We start from the raw sequence: 17,610 nt of genomic DNA, 5'->3' as shown, positions 1-17,610 counted from the left end.
TAACCCGGGAGGAGAAGGGAGGGGGCGAGGTCGGGCAGGGAGAGGGTCTCCTGGAGGGACGCCTGCAGCGCCCTGGGCGCTCCGGGTCCTGCGTTCGGGGCGAGTCTGCGTTTGTTTTCTGTATTGCTTTCGTGTTGGGCTCCATTGCTCCATTGTCCTGTGCAGGCTTTTAAATGTCTGGCAAAATATCGCAAGTCATGAATTTACACGAGTCCAAGATTTATTTATAGGGAAACGATTTTTGTTGTTGTTAGTTCGTAGTGTTGGGATTTTTATTCTTTCAAGGTGATCTGACAAGTTTAAACCAAATGAATAATTTTCCTTATTAATATCTACTTACCTCTGCTCAGTGGGGGCGCTTTCTTAGCCTTTCAGAGATTCCCATTCCTTTGGTCTGGGGTGTGGCTCAGGAATCAAGCTCTTAGGTTCGTCCCTTTCCCCATGTTGATAACATTGAGGACCACACACTTACGTTTTCTAAGAAGCACCATAGGGTATCTGGCACAGAGCCAAGATTGGAAGACGCTGCGGCAAGGTGTGTTCTTTGTTCTCCTCCAGCTTTACTGGCGTGGGCTACTTTCATGAGAATCATTTTGGAGACTGTGTTAAAAATGTCAGTTTATGGGCCCATGCCACATCTACTGAAGGGAATCCTCTGGAGGAGGAGCCCAAAGGATATGCGTATTTGACAAGCTTCCCAAATAATTTTGGTGTACACAAGTTTGGGAATCCTTGTTCTACACTGTGTGTGTGAGTGATTTCCAGATAGAATTTTCCATGAACTGGGTAGATTTCTCTAATCTAGCTATTTTCCAGCACTTCACAATCAGCCTACCAAAGCACACCTCAGCCCCATTCACCTAGCTGTGTTCTGGGGAGGGAGGAGAGATAAGCATGCAGAGAAAAGTCTGCTCTTCCTCCTGATTATTTTTATATTTATTTATTTTTGAGTTGGAGTCTCACTCCGTGCCCAGGCTGGGGTGCAGGAGCACGCTCACTGCTACTCCAACTCGACCTGCTGGGCTCAGGCGATCCTTCCACCTCAGCCTTCCAAGTAGCCAAAACTACAGGCGTGCGCTACCATGCCTGGCTAATTTTTTGATTTATTGTAGGGGTGAGGTCTCGCCAAGTTGCCCAAGCTGTTCTCGAACCAGTCCGCTCACCTCAGCCTCCCAGAGTGCTGGGATTACAGGCTTGAGCCACTGCACCCGGCGTGCTTTTATTTTTTAAGGGCAGCACCATTATCCAGTCACCTACTCTGGGCATCTGGTCATCTTCGACCTGTTCTTTTCTTTTCCAATCAGTCACGTGCGGTTAATTTTATTTTTGCATCCAGAATATCTCTTCTGGATATTTTGGTGGGCCAAAACAGTTCCAATATGGTGGATTTTATATTTTTCCAGTTAATATCTCTCATTTCTTCTCCATTCTCACTGTCTTGTCCCTGCCCTGGGGGCTGTTGGTTTTGGTGGTTCCCTGATTGGTATCCAGGGTTCTTTGATTCTTTGTGTTTTTTCAACATACACTGCTAGGAGATTAATTTTTCTAGGATCATTTATAAGTGTGTCATTCCCCTCCTTTGCTTTTGCTCAAGAACTGTCAGTTTCTTTGTTTTATGTGCTACTGTATTAGTCAGGGCTGCTTAGAAGGTAAGGAACAGCAACTTTACTCAGTGGAATGGAGATGAGGATATAGGATGGAATGAGAATCATCAAGTAGACATGATCCCAAGCAGCTTCATGTTCTGCATCTCTCAGGGGCCACATTTTTCTCTTAATTTAGGAGGAGTCTTTTTCTCTGTTCATATATGTTGTATTCTTTCTGCTGACTGACTGTCTCAAAACTGTGTCATCGTATGTGTGGCCTAAAATGACCATCTCAATCTCTGTTTTCTTATTCCCAGTTCTAGACAGAGGAATCTGATTGACCCAGCTTATCTTTTCGAGCAGTGTCATGTCACAGTTCCTATGCCTATCCCTGGTTATGGCCGATGGTGGAAAACATGGCTGTTGAGGGTAGCAGGGGCTATGGGTGGGCAAAGACTTTCAGAAGAGGCATCTTTAGTATGCCTATGAAGTTATTCAATTTGACAGTTATCTATTAAGTTTCTACTTGTTCTAGACCTGAAGTAGGTTCTGAGGATATAAGAACAAAAGAGAGACAGCCCTTAATAGAGTAGTTCAAAGGTGACCCCTAAACAGGATTTTAAAGAATATGTTTTGGTTCATTAAGAAAGTTAAAGCAACCGGGCTCGGTGGCTCAGCCTGTAATCCCGCACTTTGAAAGCCTGAGGTAAGTGGATTGCCTGAGCCTGCAGGTTCGAGACCCGCCTGGGCAACTTGGCGAGACCTCATCTCTACAATAAATCAAAAATTAGCTGGGCGTGGTAGCATGCACCTGTAGTTCCAGCTACTTGGAAGGCTGAGGTGGAAGGATCGCTGGAGCCCAGCAGGTCGAGGCAGCGGTGGCTGGGAGCGGCCACTGCACTCCAGTCTGGGTGGCAGAGTGAGACTCCAATTCAAAAAAAAAAAGTTAAAGCTAGGTCAGGCATTCTAGGTAGTTGGATCAGCATGGACATGCTTGTTCATTCTACAAATATTGGGTTCTCTATCTTACCACATGCTTTTTTAAGTGCTAGAGATTCAGCAGCAAACAGAATGGAGATGGCCCCCATTCTCACTGACCTACATTTGTTGGGGTGGGGAGCAGACAAAAAAAAGTTCATGGTATGTGGAGTGATGCTAACTGCTATGCAGAAGAACTTTAAAGTAGCGCTGTGGAGTGGGGGATTTAATAGAGGGGTTGAGGGCTGTTTATACAAAGTGGTTAGGGGAGATCACAGCAGATTACATTTGAACAGAAACTCAATGTGGCCTGAGCAGACTGATGGAGAAAGATTGACAGGAGGTGAGCTCAGGGAGCTGGGGAAGGGGAGAGTAGATCAAGCAGGTCCATGTAGGGAATTTGGGATTTTTATTTTGAGTGAAAGGACAAACTTGTTGGGAAGTTCTGAGCACAGAATGGGCATAAAGAGACATGATTTAGGAAGATCACTCTGGAATATGTATGGAGGTGGCAAGGACTGCCACCTTGCCTCAGGAGTGTCAGCATCAGGGTGGGCCCTGGGGACTGCATACAGGTCATTGTTTTTGGACACTTACGTGAGGGAAGAAGAGGGAGAGGCCACATTCAGGAACTTATTGTGTCATATTTGGAAGACACAAAATTAGTAGTGTTGGGAAACACTGTCACTATTGCTGCTTTCATGTAATATGTAATGGGAGAAAAGTTATAGGATGCATCTGTTAACCAACTGGCCTTTTAGTGAAAGCATTCTGAATATATCAAAAATATTGTGTTAGCTAGTAAATTTGTTTGCAGGTTCTGAAAATTAGCTCACTAAAACATAGATTTTGTTCTAGCATTTCTTTTGGCTACATCTGCCATTTTCAAAAATAATGTTGAGATGTTAATTTTTTTGCTAATTGTACAAAAGAATGTATAATCTTAAATTCCCATTGGACAAATGGCTGTGGACAATAGATTCAAATGATGTTTATTATTCAAGAAATATAGGGTATTCTATGGGCCAAGAATTGTGCTAGGTGTTGGGCATTTGGTATAGAACAAAAGAAAATAGTTCTTTCTCTTGTATCCTAGTGGAAGAGACCGCTATTAAGCAGGTAAATATGGAAAATAAGTGTCAAAAAGTGCTGTGAAGCAATAAAAAGGATCCCATAATAGAGAACAGTTCACGTTAGGGGAATCTATCAAGAAAGGGTGGTTAAGAAATGATCATATGCTACTATTGTATAAAATATTTGAAGTCAATTGTATATTGACTTCGTATGTGGTAGGCACAATTTTAATCCCTTTGGATGTAAATATGTAGTTATTTGAAGATGGGGAAACTTAGACACTGAGCCCAGGAAACTGGCCCAGGGTCCTGGGGGTGTTGAAGGCAGGCTGCTTAATGGGTACAAATTTACACAAATTTACAGCTAGAAATTAGCTGGTTGCAGTGGTCCACGCCTATAATCCCAGCACTTTGGGAGATGGAGACGAGAGGATTACCTGAACTTTGGCGTTCAAGACCAGCCTGAGCAACATGGCGAGACCGCATCTCTACAATAAAAAAAATCAGCTGGGCATGGTGGCACATCCCTGTTGTTCCTGCTTCTTGGAAGGCTGAGGCAGAAGGATCGCCTGAGCCCAGCAGGTTGAGGCTGTGGTAGTTGTGAGCGTGCCACTGCACTCCACCCTGGGCGACAGCGTGAGATTCCAACTCAAAAAAAGAAAGAAGGAATGAGTCCTAGTTTTCAACAGCACAGTAGAGTGACTGTAGTTAACAGTTTATTGTAAATTTTAAAATAGCTAGAAGATAATATTTGAAATATTTCCAGTACAAAGACGTGATAAATATTTGAGGTGATGGATATCCTAAATACTTTGATTTGATTGTTATACATTATATTCATGTGTCAAAATATCACATTTCTATAAAACCCACGGTGATATAATAGTGGTAAAGTCTGGAGCCAAACCGAGGCAAACTGGCTCTAGTCCATACATTTGACCACTACATTGAGCGCCCTTTAAGAAGAAGGCCTTTTTAAAGAGATAATATTGAAACTGAAATGTGAAGGATGAGAAGCTGTACAGCTTTTTTCTTGTGATGAAACATTCCTTTTTTTCCTAGTGGAAATTAACATAGGTTTATTATATCAAGTAAAACAATACAGCACAAATATGTATAAAAGTAAAGCTAACCACTTCCTCCTTTTAGTCCTACCTGCTAAGATAACCAGTTTTAGCAGCCAGGTGTATGTCCTTCCACACTTTTCTCTTGGATATATACACACTGAATATGGACATATGAGGAGAAAACCCCTTAAAACGGAATTTATTTATAAAAAATTGTATATTTATGTTTACATGTTTAAGCTTCAGTCGCCTTCAGAATACTCTGTTTGATGCCGTACACCTATTAGATGCTTCCCCACTGCTCAAAACAGTTTTTGAACACATTAATCTTGATACCTTTTAGTGCTTCTGCCATTTTTTGTTTCAACTCTTTTACATGGGCAATACATTGCCCTTCAAGGACATTTTTCATCCAGGGAAACAAAAAAAAAGTTGCTCGGGGTGAGATTGGGTGAATAGGGAGGGTGGAGCATGAGGATCATTCTGTTTTTGGTAACAAAAAAAAATGACTTAATGCTCAACACGGTATGTGGGCAGGTGTGCTTGTAAATCACCCATGAGGAAGTGGACACTTTTAAATGGCTCAGCCTGTAATCCTAGCACTTTGAGAGGCCGAGGTGAGTGGGTTGCCTGAGCCCATGGGTTAGAGACCCACCTGGGCAACTTGGTGAGACCTTGCCTCTACAGTACATCAAAAATTAGCCAGGCGTGGTAGTGTGCGCCTGTAATTCCGGCTACTTGGAAGGCTGAGGCGGAAGGATCGCTGGAGCCCAGCAGGTCGAGGCTGCGGTGGCCGGGAGCGAGCCACTTTACTCCAGTCTGGGCGACAGAGTGAGACTCTAACTCTTAAAAAAAAAAAGAATCTCCCCCCAAAAATACACTGAAGCCAAATGCTGCAACCTCTCACAAGAATGCTAGCTGGTACACTGAAGCTGATGGGTTCCTAGCACACAAGCTTGGGATACACCCTCCATAAAGATAATTCTGGGGTTTTTGTATCTTCCTTGTATATAGGGGTCTCTTTATCTTATCAAGTGGTCTCATACTATATACATACTCTTTAATATGGCAACATGTCATGGGTTTTACTGTACAGATGTGGATTTAATATTATACTTTTATTTTGTAGTTTCTAGTTACCTATATTATATGTGCCCATGAACATCTTATGACATTTAAACATTGATTATTCCATGAAATGTATTAAACACTGTCTGTGCCCTCTCGTCAGAGGCTGCCAGGACTGTACCTATAGTTGAACAAAGTTGGTCTTATTAACTCCTTGCAATGAAGGAGAATCTGCGTCATAGGGAACTGTGGGGGATCTGTAAGAGGTTGTTAGAAAGGAGTTAGAGCATTTGAGCTGATGTTAGGTGATTTGGGGAGGAGTTCAAGGAAGCAAATCTTTGCTCTGTATTGGGTGCTTCAGGATGCAGGGGGCGGGGTAATTCTGCAACTGGGTATTTTAAATCTTACCCAGAAGGCAAGAAGAATGGAGCAAGGTTAAACTTGTGCAGTAATTGACAAAGCAGCAGCAATCTTTCATATATTAGCCAAGATAGGGAGATATTTGGGCATTTTTGTGGTTTGGATAATGTTCACGTTTTTGTCTGTTCACATATCACTCCAGAGTCGTCTTGTTTTTTTTCCTGCCATCATGGTCACAGAGTGACCTTTTTGGTGCTGGTGTTCTGTGAGATTATGATGTTCACAAGAGAATACCACGACCTGGCCGTGCATGCCGGGCCAGTTCCTGATAGTCACTTTTCACTTTTCTCTTTCTCAGCCCCTTTTAATGTATGCATTGTGCTGGATATAAGGTGAGTCCTCATGCAAGAACTTGTAGTCTAGCGAGGATGTGGAGGGAGTAAGTAAATGGAGAGTTGAGTGTGGTGTGTCTATACCTCCATGAATACACAGGTGTAGAGGAGCCCATAGGAAGGTTCTTGGCCCAGCTTGGGGTAAGCAGCCAGTCAATGAAGGCTTCCAGGAGAAGATATTGTTACAGCCATGTCCTCAAGGACAAGTAGAAGCTTTCCAGGTGTGTGTATGCATGCGTGTGCACTCGCCCGCGTGTGCATTTACGCGTACACACACACAGAGAAAGAGAGAGAGAATTAACTTTCTAAGCAGAGGGGACAGTAAAGCAAAGGTCTGGAAAGAAGAAAGCATGGGGCAGTGAAGGAACTGCAGTAGATGAGTCTGTCTGGAGCTGGAAGTGTTGATGTGACTACAGAAGGTGGGTTTGAATAGAGGGGGTGGATGGGACTGGGGAGGGGAGGAAGAGGCAAGGCTGGAATGGGACGATGGGCCAGCTCGTGAAGAATCTGCGTGCCCTCATCATCGTCGTCATCATCAAGAATTTAATTTATTGAGTCTTCCCTTTGCTCAGTACAGAGCAAAGCTTTCCATAGGAATTATATCATTGAATCTTGACAGTGGTTTTACAAAGCTTAGATGGTGTAAGTTCCTTGAATAACTTATGAGTAGTGAAGCCATCATCTGTCTTCCCAGTCGGGATTTTAAGAGGAATGTATTGTAGATCACTCTTGCTTCGGTGTGGCCAATGGATTCAAGGGGGCAGGATTGGAGAGGGAGGCATAAGTTGATAGCCTGTCACGTTGATCCAGGTGAGAGATGGTGTAGTACACATTTTAAAGATCACTGCCTACGTCACAACTACTTCTTGGGAAGCAATGTCAATACTGTGTGACTTTGTAACCCCCTTCTAACTTTGTGAGTATAGTTGATTGGTTCTGGGTTGGCATTCTGGGTAATGAGAACTGTTTTCTGGGACTTTTGGATCTGAGAACAAAGAATAGACTGCTTTCTCTGGTGTCAGAAACTATCTGATTTGATTGTGGACAGCCACATTGCTTTACATGTAGAAGATGTTAGTCTAGAATGAAAGTAGATTAAGTCAGTGGACAAAGAAAATTCTCCTCCTGGAGTTTGAGGTCCAGTATCACCCACCACGATGTGGTTATGGGAAATAAATAAACCAGTATCTTTAGAATAAAATTTTCTGGTTTGCTTGAGCTAGCTTAAATTTGTCTCTTGCTGTCTTAATAGTCTTGATGAGTATAGATGGTGAAGGCATCTTTTAAAATTTACTTTTATTTTTATTTATTTATTTTTTTGAGTTGGAGTTTTACTCTGTCGCCCAGACTGGAGTGCAGTGTCCGCTCCCGGCCACCGCAGCCTCGACCTGCTGGGCTCCGGCGATCCTTCCGCCTCAGTCTTCCGAGTAGCCGGAATTACAGGCGCGCACTACCACGCCCGGCTAATTTTTTGATTTATTGTAGAGATGAGGTCTTGCCTGCCCAGGCGGGTCTCAAACCCGCGGGCTCAGGCAGTCCACTCACCTCAGCCTCCCAAAGGCGTGGGATTATAGGCTGAGCCACAGAACCTGGCTGGTGAAGGCATCTTAAACTTAGGCACTGAGCATGGGGTTGGCTGCCATGAGACATTAGGAGGTAAGCCCAACAACAAGTGGTGATTGTTTGACTCTCTGAAGAGGTGAATGCTTCTTAGCAGGGAGATGAGGATGATGTTCTAAATGGAGGGAGCAGCCTGAGCAAAGGCAGGCTTGTGGAGCAGTATGGCAGATGGTGGCGATTTTGAGTGCTTCAGCTTGGCCAAGCTGTAGCAGGGGTCCCCAACCCCTGGGCCACGTGCTGGTACCAGTCCATCCACGCCTGTTAGGAACAGAGCCGCACAGCAGGAGGTGAGCAGCAGAAGAGTGGAGCTCCGCCCCCTGTCAGATCAGCATTGGCGTTAGCTTCTCGTAGGATCCCGAACCCTACTGTAAACTGCGCATGCGAGGGATCTAGTTTGTGCACTCCTTATGAGAAGCTGATGGATGATGAGGCCTCCCCCGCTCCCACCCCCCGTCTGTGGAAAAATTGTCTTCCACGAAACTGGTCCCTGATGCCAAAAAGGTTGGGGGCTGCTGAGCTGTAAGATGGGGTGGGGCGGGTATAAAGGGAGCCGAGCCAGATCCTGGATGTCTTCCTTGATCCTGTAAGAAGAGGAAACAGATGAAAGTATTGGGTGTTGGTAATGACAGCTAATTAAAAAACCTCTTATTGGTATCTAATGATAGAAGTACCACATTCCAGAAATTTAGGAAGTAAAGATTCTAAAGAAAATAAAAATTACACTGATACTTATCACCATTTGTTCTGTTTCATTTCAGTATTTAAAAATGAGTATGTTTTAAATAGTTGAGATGCTATCTATATAGTTCTTAATTTTTTCCCTTTTATATTATAAGCATTTTTCTATTAATACATGTTTGGGATACATTTTATTTTATTTTATTTCATTTATTTAATTTTTGAGTTGGAGTCTCTGTCACCCAGGCTGGAGTACAGTGGCATTCTCACGGCCACTGCAGCCTTGACCTGCTGGGCTCAGGTGATCCTTCCACCTCAGCCTTCCAAGTAGTTAGAGCTATAGGCATGTGCTACCATGCCTGGCTAATTTTTTGATTTATTGTAGAGACGAGGTCTTGCCAATTTGCCCAGGCTGGTCACGAACCCTTGGACTCAGGCAGTCCTCTTGCCTCTGCCTCCCAAAGTGCTGGGATTGTAGACGTGAGTCACCGTGCCCAGCCTGGGATACATTTTAATGACTGTATATTATTCTATTAAGTGAATTATCATAATTTATGTAATACTTATCTCTAAGTTTTTTGTTTTTATGAATAAAACTGTAATACTTAAAAACCTTAAAATCTTTGTCACATTTCTCATGTTTTTAGAATAATTCCTACAAGGAAAATTATTGGGTCAATTAGCATAATCATTTTTTCGAGGATTATTTTAAAAAGTAAGGTATAGGCCAAGCTCGGTAACTCAGCTGTAATCCCAATATTTTGGGAAGCTGAGGTGAGTGGATTGCCTGAGCCTGCGGGTTCGAGACCAGCCCTGGCAACTTGGTGAAATCTCGTCTCTAAAACAAATAAAAAATTAGCCGGGTGTGATAGCGTGCGCCTTTAGTTCCAACTACTTGGAAGGCTGATGCAGAAGAAAGGATCGCTGGAGCCCAGCAGGTTGACGCTGGGGTGGCCATGAGTATGTCACTGGTACTCCAGTCTGGGCGACAGAGTGAGACTCCAACTCAAAAAAAAAAAAGTAAGTTATATTAAAGTATAATTTACATATAATAAAATTCTTCCTTTTAAGTGGACAGTTTTGAATTTTGACAAATGTATATATTTGTATAACTACTGCCATAGTCAAGATACAAAATATCCATTAACTTCAGGCGCAATAGTTCACACCTGTAATCCCAGCACTTTGGGAGATGAGGGGAGAGGATTGCCTGAACCTGGGACTTGACCAGCCAGGGCAACTTGCTGCAACCTCATCTCTACAGTAAATCAAAAAATTAGCAGGGATGTGGTGGCATTCACCTGTGGTTCCAGTTACTTAGAAGGCTGAGGTGGAAGGATTGTCTGAGCCTAACAGGTTGAGGCTGTGGTAGCCATGAGCACTCCAGCTTGGTGACAGAGTAAGACTCTGTCCCCCCCCCCCAAAAGGAATATCCAGTGACTCCTCAGATTCCCTTGTAAACTTTTGTAGTCATCTCATTCTCCTACCTTAAGCCTTGGTGATCTCTGATCTCTTTTCTGTTTCTATAGTTTTCCTTTTCCAGAATGCAATATAAATAGAATTATATTAAGATGCAATAGTTTCCACCCTCTAGCCCCCAATGATAGATTTCCTTCCCACATGTAAAACCTATTCTTCCCATCCCAAGGCCCCCCAAAATCTCAACTCATTATAGCATCAAAGCAAAATGCAATTCTCATTTAAGTCTCGTCAGCTCAAAAGTTCTAAATCTCATCTAAATCGGGTATAAATGCGGCTCCGGGTATAGTCCATTCTGAGGCACTTTTATCTGTGGACCTGTGAGACTCAAGAAACAAGTTATTTGCTCCAAAACACAGTTGGGGGTCCTGCATGTAGTACCAGTTGTAGGCATTTCTGTTTAAGAGGAAGGACAATGGAAGGAAAAAAGAAGTCCCAAGTAATTTCATTTTCTTAACAGAGCAAACGTTTTTCATTTTGATGAATGTTGGTTTATGAGTCTATTTTTATGACTCATGCTTTTTGTGTTATATCAAAAATATTTCTTAATACAAGGTCATTAAGTCTATGTTTTCTTCTAGAAGTTTTATATTTTAGATATTACATTTAGGTCAATTTTCAGTTAGTGTCTGTATGTGCTGCAAGTGTGGATGGGGATCTGATTGTTTATTTGCATCTAGATGTCCATCTTTTGGAACTTGAAATCTAGTTGTGATAGGTGGACAATAAACAAACAATATGTCCTTTTTCTGATGGTGGCAAGTGCTATGGAGCCCATGTGAGGTTGATAATCTCTTATGTTGCACATCAGGTAAGACCTCCTAATGAGGTGACCCGAAGGAAGAAAGGAGGCGAGCCATGCGCATGTCCCATGGAAGAGAAGTTTAGGTGGACAGAAAAGTGGCACAGAGGCCTTGGGTAGGACTGTCTCAGCATGTTCAAGCAGCCAAGTGGTTGGGGGGGGGAGTGATAGGGGCTGAGGTCAGAGGTTAACACTGGTGAGAGTTTGTCACTGGGAGTCATCTAGTTCAAGGTAAAAACATTGATTTTACTTTGAGTGCTTGAAGTAGCTGTTTGAGGGAAAAAAGGACACATTCTGACTTAGCACTACTCACAATGTGGTTCTCCCGAATCTGTTTGCAGAATCAGAGCATCACAGGGCACTGTTTAAAGATGCAGATTCAGGGGCCCACCCAGACCTACTAGGTCAGAATCTCTGAGAGTAGGGCTCAGGAATCTGTTTTAAAAGCTCTCTAGATGATTCTGATGCATGCTAAAGGTTTTCTTTATAATTTAATATAATTTTTAATTGGAAAATAATATATATATTTGTGGGGTAAAGTGTTATGTTTTGATACATGTATCCATTATAGAATGATCATTTCCGGCTAATTAACATATCTGTCCCTTCTCGTGCTTATTTCTTTGTGCAGTTTATTTAAAATGCACTCTTTTAACAATTTGAAATATATAATACACTATTATTAACTATAGTCACCATACTGTGCAGTGAGATCACCAGAACTCCTTCTTCCTAACTGAAATTTTCTTGCCCTTTGACCAATATCTTCCCCTTCCTGACCACCCACATATACTCAGTGTACATTTTAGAAAGATCTTCGAGGTTGTGTTCTGGAGGATAGACTACAAGGGAAAAAAGCAGAGGCAGGGAGACCAGTTAGGAAGTTGTGACAGTAATCAGGTGAGAGGTCATGCAGGGGCAGGCAGACCAGTTAGGAAGCTCTCCCAGTGGTCCAGGTTAGAGGTCAGTATGGAAGCAGAGAGTCCAGTGAGGAAGCTATGACAATGATCCAGGTGAGAATCTTGGTGGCTTGTACCAGGTGATGAAAGTGGTGAGTAGTAGTGAGATGTGAAGTATATTGTGTAGGTAGAGATAAAAGGATTTGCTAATTTTTTGTTGTTGTTATTGTTTAGATAGAATGTAGTGTGCAAGAGCAAGATAAATTGTGGATAATTCCAAGGCTTTTGGCCCTGAAAGAATGGACCTGAAGTTGCCATTTTCTGGGATGGAGACAGTAGGAGGAACAGTGGAGCACTTCCTTTTATATGGAGTGGCGATCAGGAGGTTTTGGGGATGCATCTGGAGTTGAGATTTGGATAAATTAAGATTGAGATGAGTATGTTCTTGGAAAGAGACAGCTTGTCAGCATTTTGACAGCTGAGCTCCCAGAACCTTGTGAAGCCTTGTTTTCACTGCTACCACAGGAGATATCCTTGCATAAGCTTAATGTTAAGAATGACGTTATTTTTAATGATAACCTGGGTTTTTTCTAACCACAAATTATGTGTATTTTGTCTAATTTGCTTTTAACAGGTACTGAAATTGAGATAATTGCAGCTTTCTGTGAAAATGTCTGTTCTGATATCACAGAGTGTAATAAATTATGTAGAAGAAGAAAACATTCCTGCTCTGAAAGCTCTTCTTGAAAAATGCAAAGATGTAGATGAGAGAAATGAGGTAAGGCCAAGTTCATAAAATTAAGTTTTTTCACAAATATTTGCTGACTACCAATCCTAAATGCATAGGATACCTTCAGTATACTCTCAGTAATAGTGGACTATACTGATGGTGTAATTTCCTCTAGTTAAAAGCACTTCAAATTCCATATTTTTGGAGTACATTTTAGTTTATAAATAGGATTAACTATTGGATATAGATTTATCTTGATATTTTTTCCCTGATGGAATAATTAGTATCAAGAAGTTTGATTATTAAAATCTAAAGTATTCTAGGAAGCGTTAGAGATCTAGACCTGATCTTCTTATAAATAGATGAACTAGACAAAATTAGGAATTTTTGAAATATTTTCTTTAATGGAGACCCAGTTCTCTTCCTTAGTTGTTCATTCCATAAACCTTGGGATTTTAAAGACCCTACAGCTTTAAGAGAGTGTTTACAAGTCTGTGTGTTATAATAAGCACGGTACAGTGGCTAATGATTGTAATCCCAGGACTTTAGGAGGCTAAAGTGGGAGGATCACTTGAGGCTAGGAATTTGAGACCAGCCTGGGCAACGTAGGGAGACCTGTCTCTACAACAAACAAACTAACTGGGCATGTTGGTGTGCACTTGTAGTCCTAGCTACGGGGAGGCTAAGGCAAGAAGATTGTTTGGGCCCAGGAGTTCCAGGCTGCAATGAACCATGATCCATGCCACTGCACGCCAGCCTGAGCAACAGTGAGACCCTGTCTTAAAAAAATAAAATAAGCATGACTTAAATGAAATATTTTTATTTGGTTATATGAGTAAAAAAATGTTGATCCCATTATATTGTGAATAACAAAGCTGGAGATTATTTGACCTGACATTTTAGTCACTTACTAATTTTTGTGTAAATTTTTAAAGTGGCAAAGTATATGTTGGTCCTATAAAGCATAGGGAAAATAACCTTGTGTCTAGAGTCGTATGTATTTTTCTTTCTTTTGTTTCTTTTTTCTTTTAAATTGTAGTTTCACTCTGTTACCCAGGCTGGAATGCAGTGGCGCAGTCACAGCTCACTGCAGCTTCAACCTGAGGCAGGCATCCTTCTGCCTCAGCCTCCTGAGTAGCTGCTACCACAGGTGGATGCTGCCACAGTTGGCTGATTTTTCGATTTTTTGTAGAGAAGAGGCCTTTCCATGTGACCTAATCTGGTCTTGAACTCCTCGGCTCAAGCGATCCTCCTGCCTCGGTCTTCCTTAGTACTGGGATTACAGGCATGAGTTAATGTGCCTGACTCCTGTATTTTCAATAGAGTGTAATTTTGTTTTAGCCAGCTGGTAAGATGAATGAGGAGTGATTTTTATTTGCTAAGTATGTGTGAATATATGTATTTATGTGTATGTATGTATGTGCTTACATGTGCATCTATGTTTGTAGACATATACGAAGTTTTATTTATAAATTTTTATATTGTAAAGAAACACATAAAATTTACTTTATTACAATTTTTGAGGATACAGTTCAGTAGTGTTAAGTATTTCTATGTTGTCATACCACAGATCTCCAGAACGTTTTCATCTTGCAAAGTCAAAACTCTGTATCCATTAAGCAACAATTCTCTCTTTCCTGTCCCCCTCACCCTTGGCAAACACCATTCTACTTCCTGTTTCTATGAATTTGCCTGTTCTGTTCTAGACACCTCATATAAATGGACTCATTTGTCTTTTGTGACTGGCTTATTTTGGTTAGCACAATATCTCTAAGGCTCATCCATGTTGTAGCATGTAGCAGAGTTTCCTTCCTTTATAGGTTGAATAATATTCCGTTGCATGTATGTAGTACATATTGTTTATCCACTCATCTGTGGTGGGAAATTTGGTTGCTTTCATCCTGTGGCTGTTGTGAATAATTCTGCCATATGCACGGGTGTGCCAATATTATAAATGTTATTAAAGCTGCTGAATTAACAGCTATTACTTGATACTTTTTTTTTGACGTGGGGTACCTAATTTCATTAAATGTTAACTCATGCATTAAGGAAATTTGTATATAAAAATATTGTTATTACCATAATATTGTGATAGCCAATGTTTTTATTAAATAGTTATGCAAATATTATGATATGTATTTCATATATCTTAGCTTATTTAACTTGCATAGCAACTATGCAAAGCATAATACTGTTACTTATCTTGATTTATGGATAAAAGCCTTAATTCTTCAGTTTCCTATACAAGATATTACCTGATATAATACAAATTTGAACCTTGCTCTAGTAGACTTGAAACAAACTATAATCTGTTTAAGCTCTACTGCCTTTGAGTCTTAAGAATAAAGTTCATCTAATGCTAATGCCTATGTTTTCAACATTTCTATATTTAAAAAGTATATTTTGGTTAGTTAGCATAATTATTCCCTTTTATGATTATGAATAGTCAAAAATTGTTATAAATAGATAAGATGAAATTTGTAATTAGAGATTGTTATTTGTTATAAAGTAATTATAGACAGTAATTTTGTTAGCATATATTAGCATATTTAGAAAACAGTGTGATAGTTTAGAAACATTAAATTTACTTTATAGATATTTTCTTAGGGGTTATTAAGAAAATAGCCTCACTTGGAATAAAACATCACATTGATAAGTATAAAATTATATTAATCTTTTGGCCATAGAAGTGACACATAGTTGGTTTAAAGCTTAACTTAACATCATGCATGAGATAGCATTTAGTGGATATTCATTATCACTATATCCAGTTTAATATTGTATCAATTTAAATTGGAGTTTTAAAATAACTTGAAACCACCTGGAATAGTTCAGTTGTGGCTTAGTTTAAGGGCTGTGGTTAAAGAAGTTTTCTCAAGGCTGTTTTATTTTTAGCAATTCTACAACTTCTGATAAAATTTAATTTTTTTCATATTCATTCAGTGTTTTTACTCTGGAATGGTCTTTTTTTTTTTTCTTTTTCTTCTTTTAATTTTTATTTAAAATTGTGGGGTGCAATTCAGGGCTAGGTATACAAATATTTACCATGCAGGTACCTTTATAGATGAGGTGTGTTCCCCACTTTCCCAGGCAGATATCAACTGCTGTCAGTCCCACCTCCCAACCCCCTCACCCCTCCCCACAGTTTCCCACCACTTTCAGTCCTTTTCTTATAGTGATACGGTAGTTATTCAAGGTTCACTTATGAGTGAGAACATGTGATACTCAGTTCTTTGTTTCTGTGAGAGATCTCTCAGTATTATAAACTCTAATTTTATCCAGGTTGCTGCAAAGTTCATGATTTTGTTCTTCTTTATGGTTGTGTAGTATTCCATTGTGTATATGTACCACATTTTTTAAATTCAACCCTCTTTTGATGGGCAGCACGGTTGGTTTCATGTTTTTGCTATTGTGAACAATGCTGCAATAAACATACATCTGCAAGTATCTTTTTCATAGAGTGACCTGAGTTCTTTGGGGAAAATTCCCAGGAGGGGGATTGCAGGGTCATATGGAAAGTTGGCCTCTATGGAAATCAGTGTGGCAATTCCAAAAAGTTCTAAAATTTAATTTTTATAGAATTGAAAAGAGCTGTTTGAATTTTTTCCCCATCTTTCTTGGCCTCGAAAGAGTATTTAAGTAACTTCATGTTAATATGTTTTGGTTATCAGTTTGGAAAGGATTCTTAAATATTAGATCAATTAAATAAAATGATATGGGTAGACCAGGTGCAGTGGCTCATGCTTGTAATCCCAGTATTTTGGGAGGCCAAGGCAGGAGGATCCCTTGAGCCCAGGAGTTTGAAGCTGCAGTGAGCCATGATTGCACCACTGCTCTCCAGCCTGGGCAACAGAGTGAGACCCTGTCTCTTAAAAAAAAAAAAAGAAAATTAATGTGAGTAAAATTGCCTGATAGTCTCCTTTATTAGCACATAATCAGCCACAGTTGGTAAATCTAATTTCTTTTTATTCTGTTTCTAAACTGGATAGACCTCTTGGCCTGTGAATATTCTCAATGATGGCTAATCTTTGCCCTTTTTAGAGTAGTGAAAGGTTTTTATTTTTGTCTTTTTTTGGAAAAGAACAAAAAGTCACTCTTAGCTCTCCTTGGTACAAGTAGGGGGTAATGTTGATGTTGGACATTTCTCTCCTTTTTAAGAAAATGAACTGAAACTTTAACTGTAAGTGATGGATTTTGTTATATGTTTATAAACAGACTTGAAAGGAATTTTCAAAGGAGGATTTCCAAATGTTTTAGTTTTACTACAGTTATTGGAAGAAGTATAAATCCTCCAAAGGGGCTCCTTACAGGACAATGGTTATTTAGGTCTCCTATACCTGAATAAGTAGATATGGAAACCTAGAAACTGGGAAGAGCAAAAAAGATGCTTGAATAGGAGGTATGATACCTGCTGTGGGAAGCTTCACTTGGTGCAGAGTGTTCTTTTTATTTTGGTGACTTTTAGCTTGAGATCATTGTAAGGAGTAGAGCTGGGGTTCTGTGGATTCTATAATCCTGTGTTCTTTGGAAGGACATAGACATGGGGTTTGTGGGTTGTGTGGGGTTAGCTATGGAAGTTACCTTTATTGATTCATTTCCAAGTGGAAGAATACAGTTGACGTGGTAAGTTACTCAGTATCGCTACAACTTTAGTTACTAGATTGGTTAAGCAAGAACTAGGAAAATCCAGAGATAGGTTTTGTTAGGCTCAATTTGTGAGGTAACGATCCTGCTACCTTTGGGGAGCTAATAAAACTTTCTGGCGGACTGGGTGCGGTGTCTCAAGCCTGTAATCCCAGCACTTTGGGAGACCGAGGAACTAGAGTTACCTGAGCTCGTGGGCTCAAGACTAGCCTGGGCAACTTGGTGAGACCTCGT

At 40.6% G+C, this 17,610-nt stretch overlaps 1 protein-coding gene across 5 annotated transcripts in view; it reads left to right on the top strand.

Annotated features, from left to right (window-relative positions):
* KIDINS220 (kinase D interacting substrate 220) overlaps positions 1-17,610 on the top strand; it is a 118,396-nt gene that overhangs the window by 228 nt on the left and 100,558 nt on the right. For all 5 annotated transcript variants that reach the window (XM_021718150.1, XM_021718149.1, XM_021718147.1 and 2 more), the window contains exon 2: positions 12,637-12,780. In XM_021718150.1, the coding sequence (XP_021573825.1) occupies positions 12,673-12,780 (108 nt within the window). In that variant the 5' untranslated portion in view covers positions 12,637-12,672. The remainder of the gene's footprint in view (positions 1-12,636; positions 12,781-17,610) is intronic.

This window comes from Carlito syrichta, unplaced genomic scaffold (assembly GCF_000164805.1).
Source record: "Carlito syrichta isolate Samal-C Ts95f unplaced genomic scaffold, Tarsius_syrichta-2.0.1 Scaffold311867, whole genome shotgun sequence".
NCBI classification, from domain to species: Eukaryota; Metazoa; Chordata; class Mammalia; order Primates; family Tarsiidae; genus Carlito; species Carlito syrichta.
Note: the sequence above shows the minus strand (reverse complement) of the source record. Positions and strands in the feature narration are given on the sequence as shown.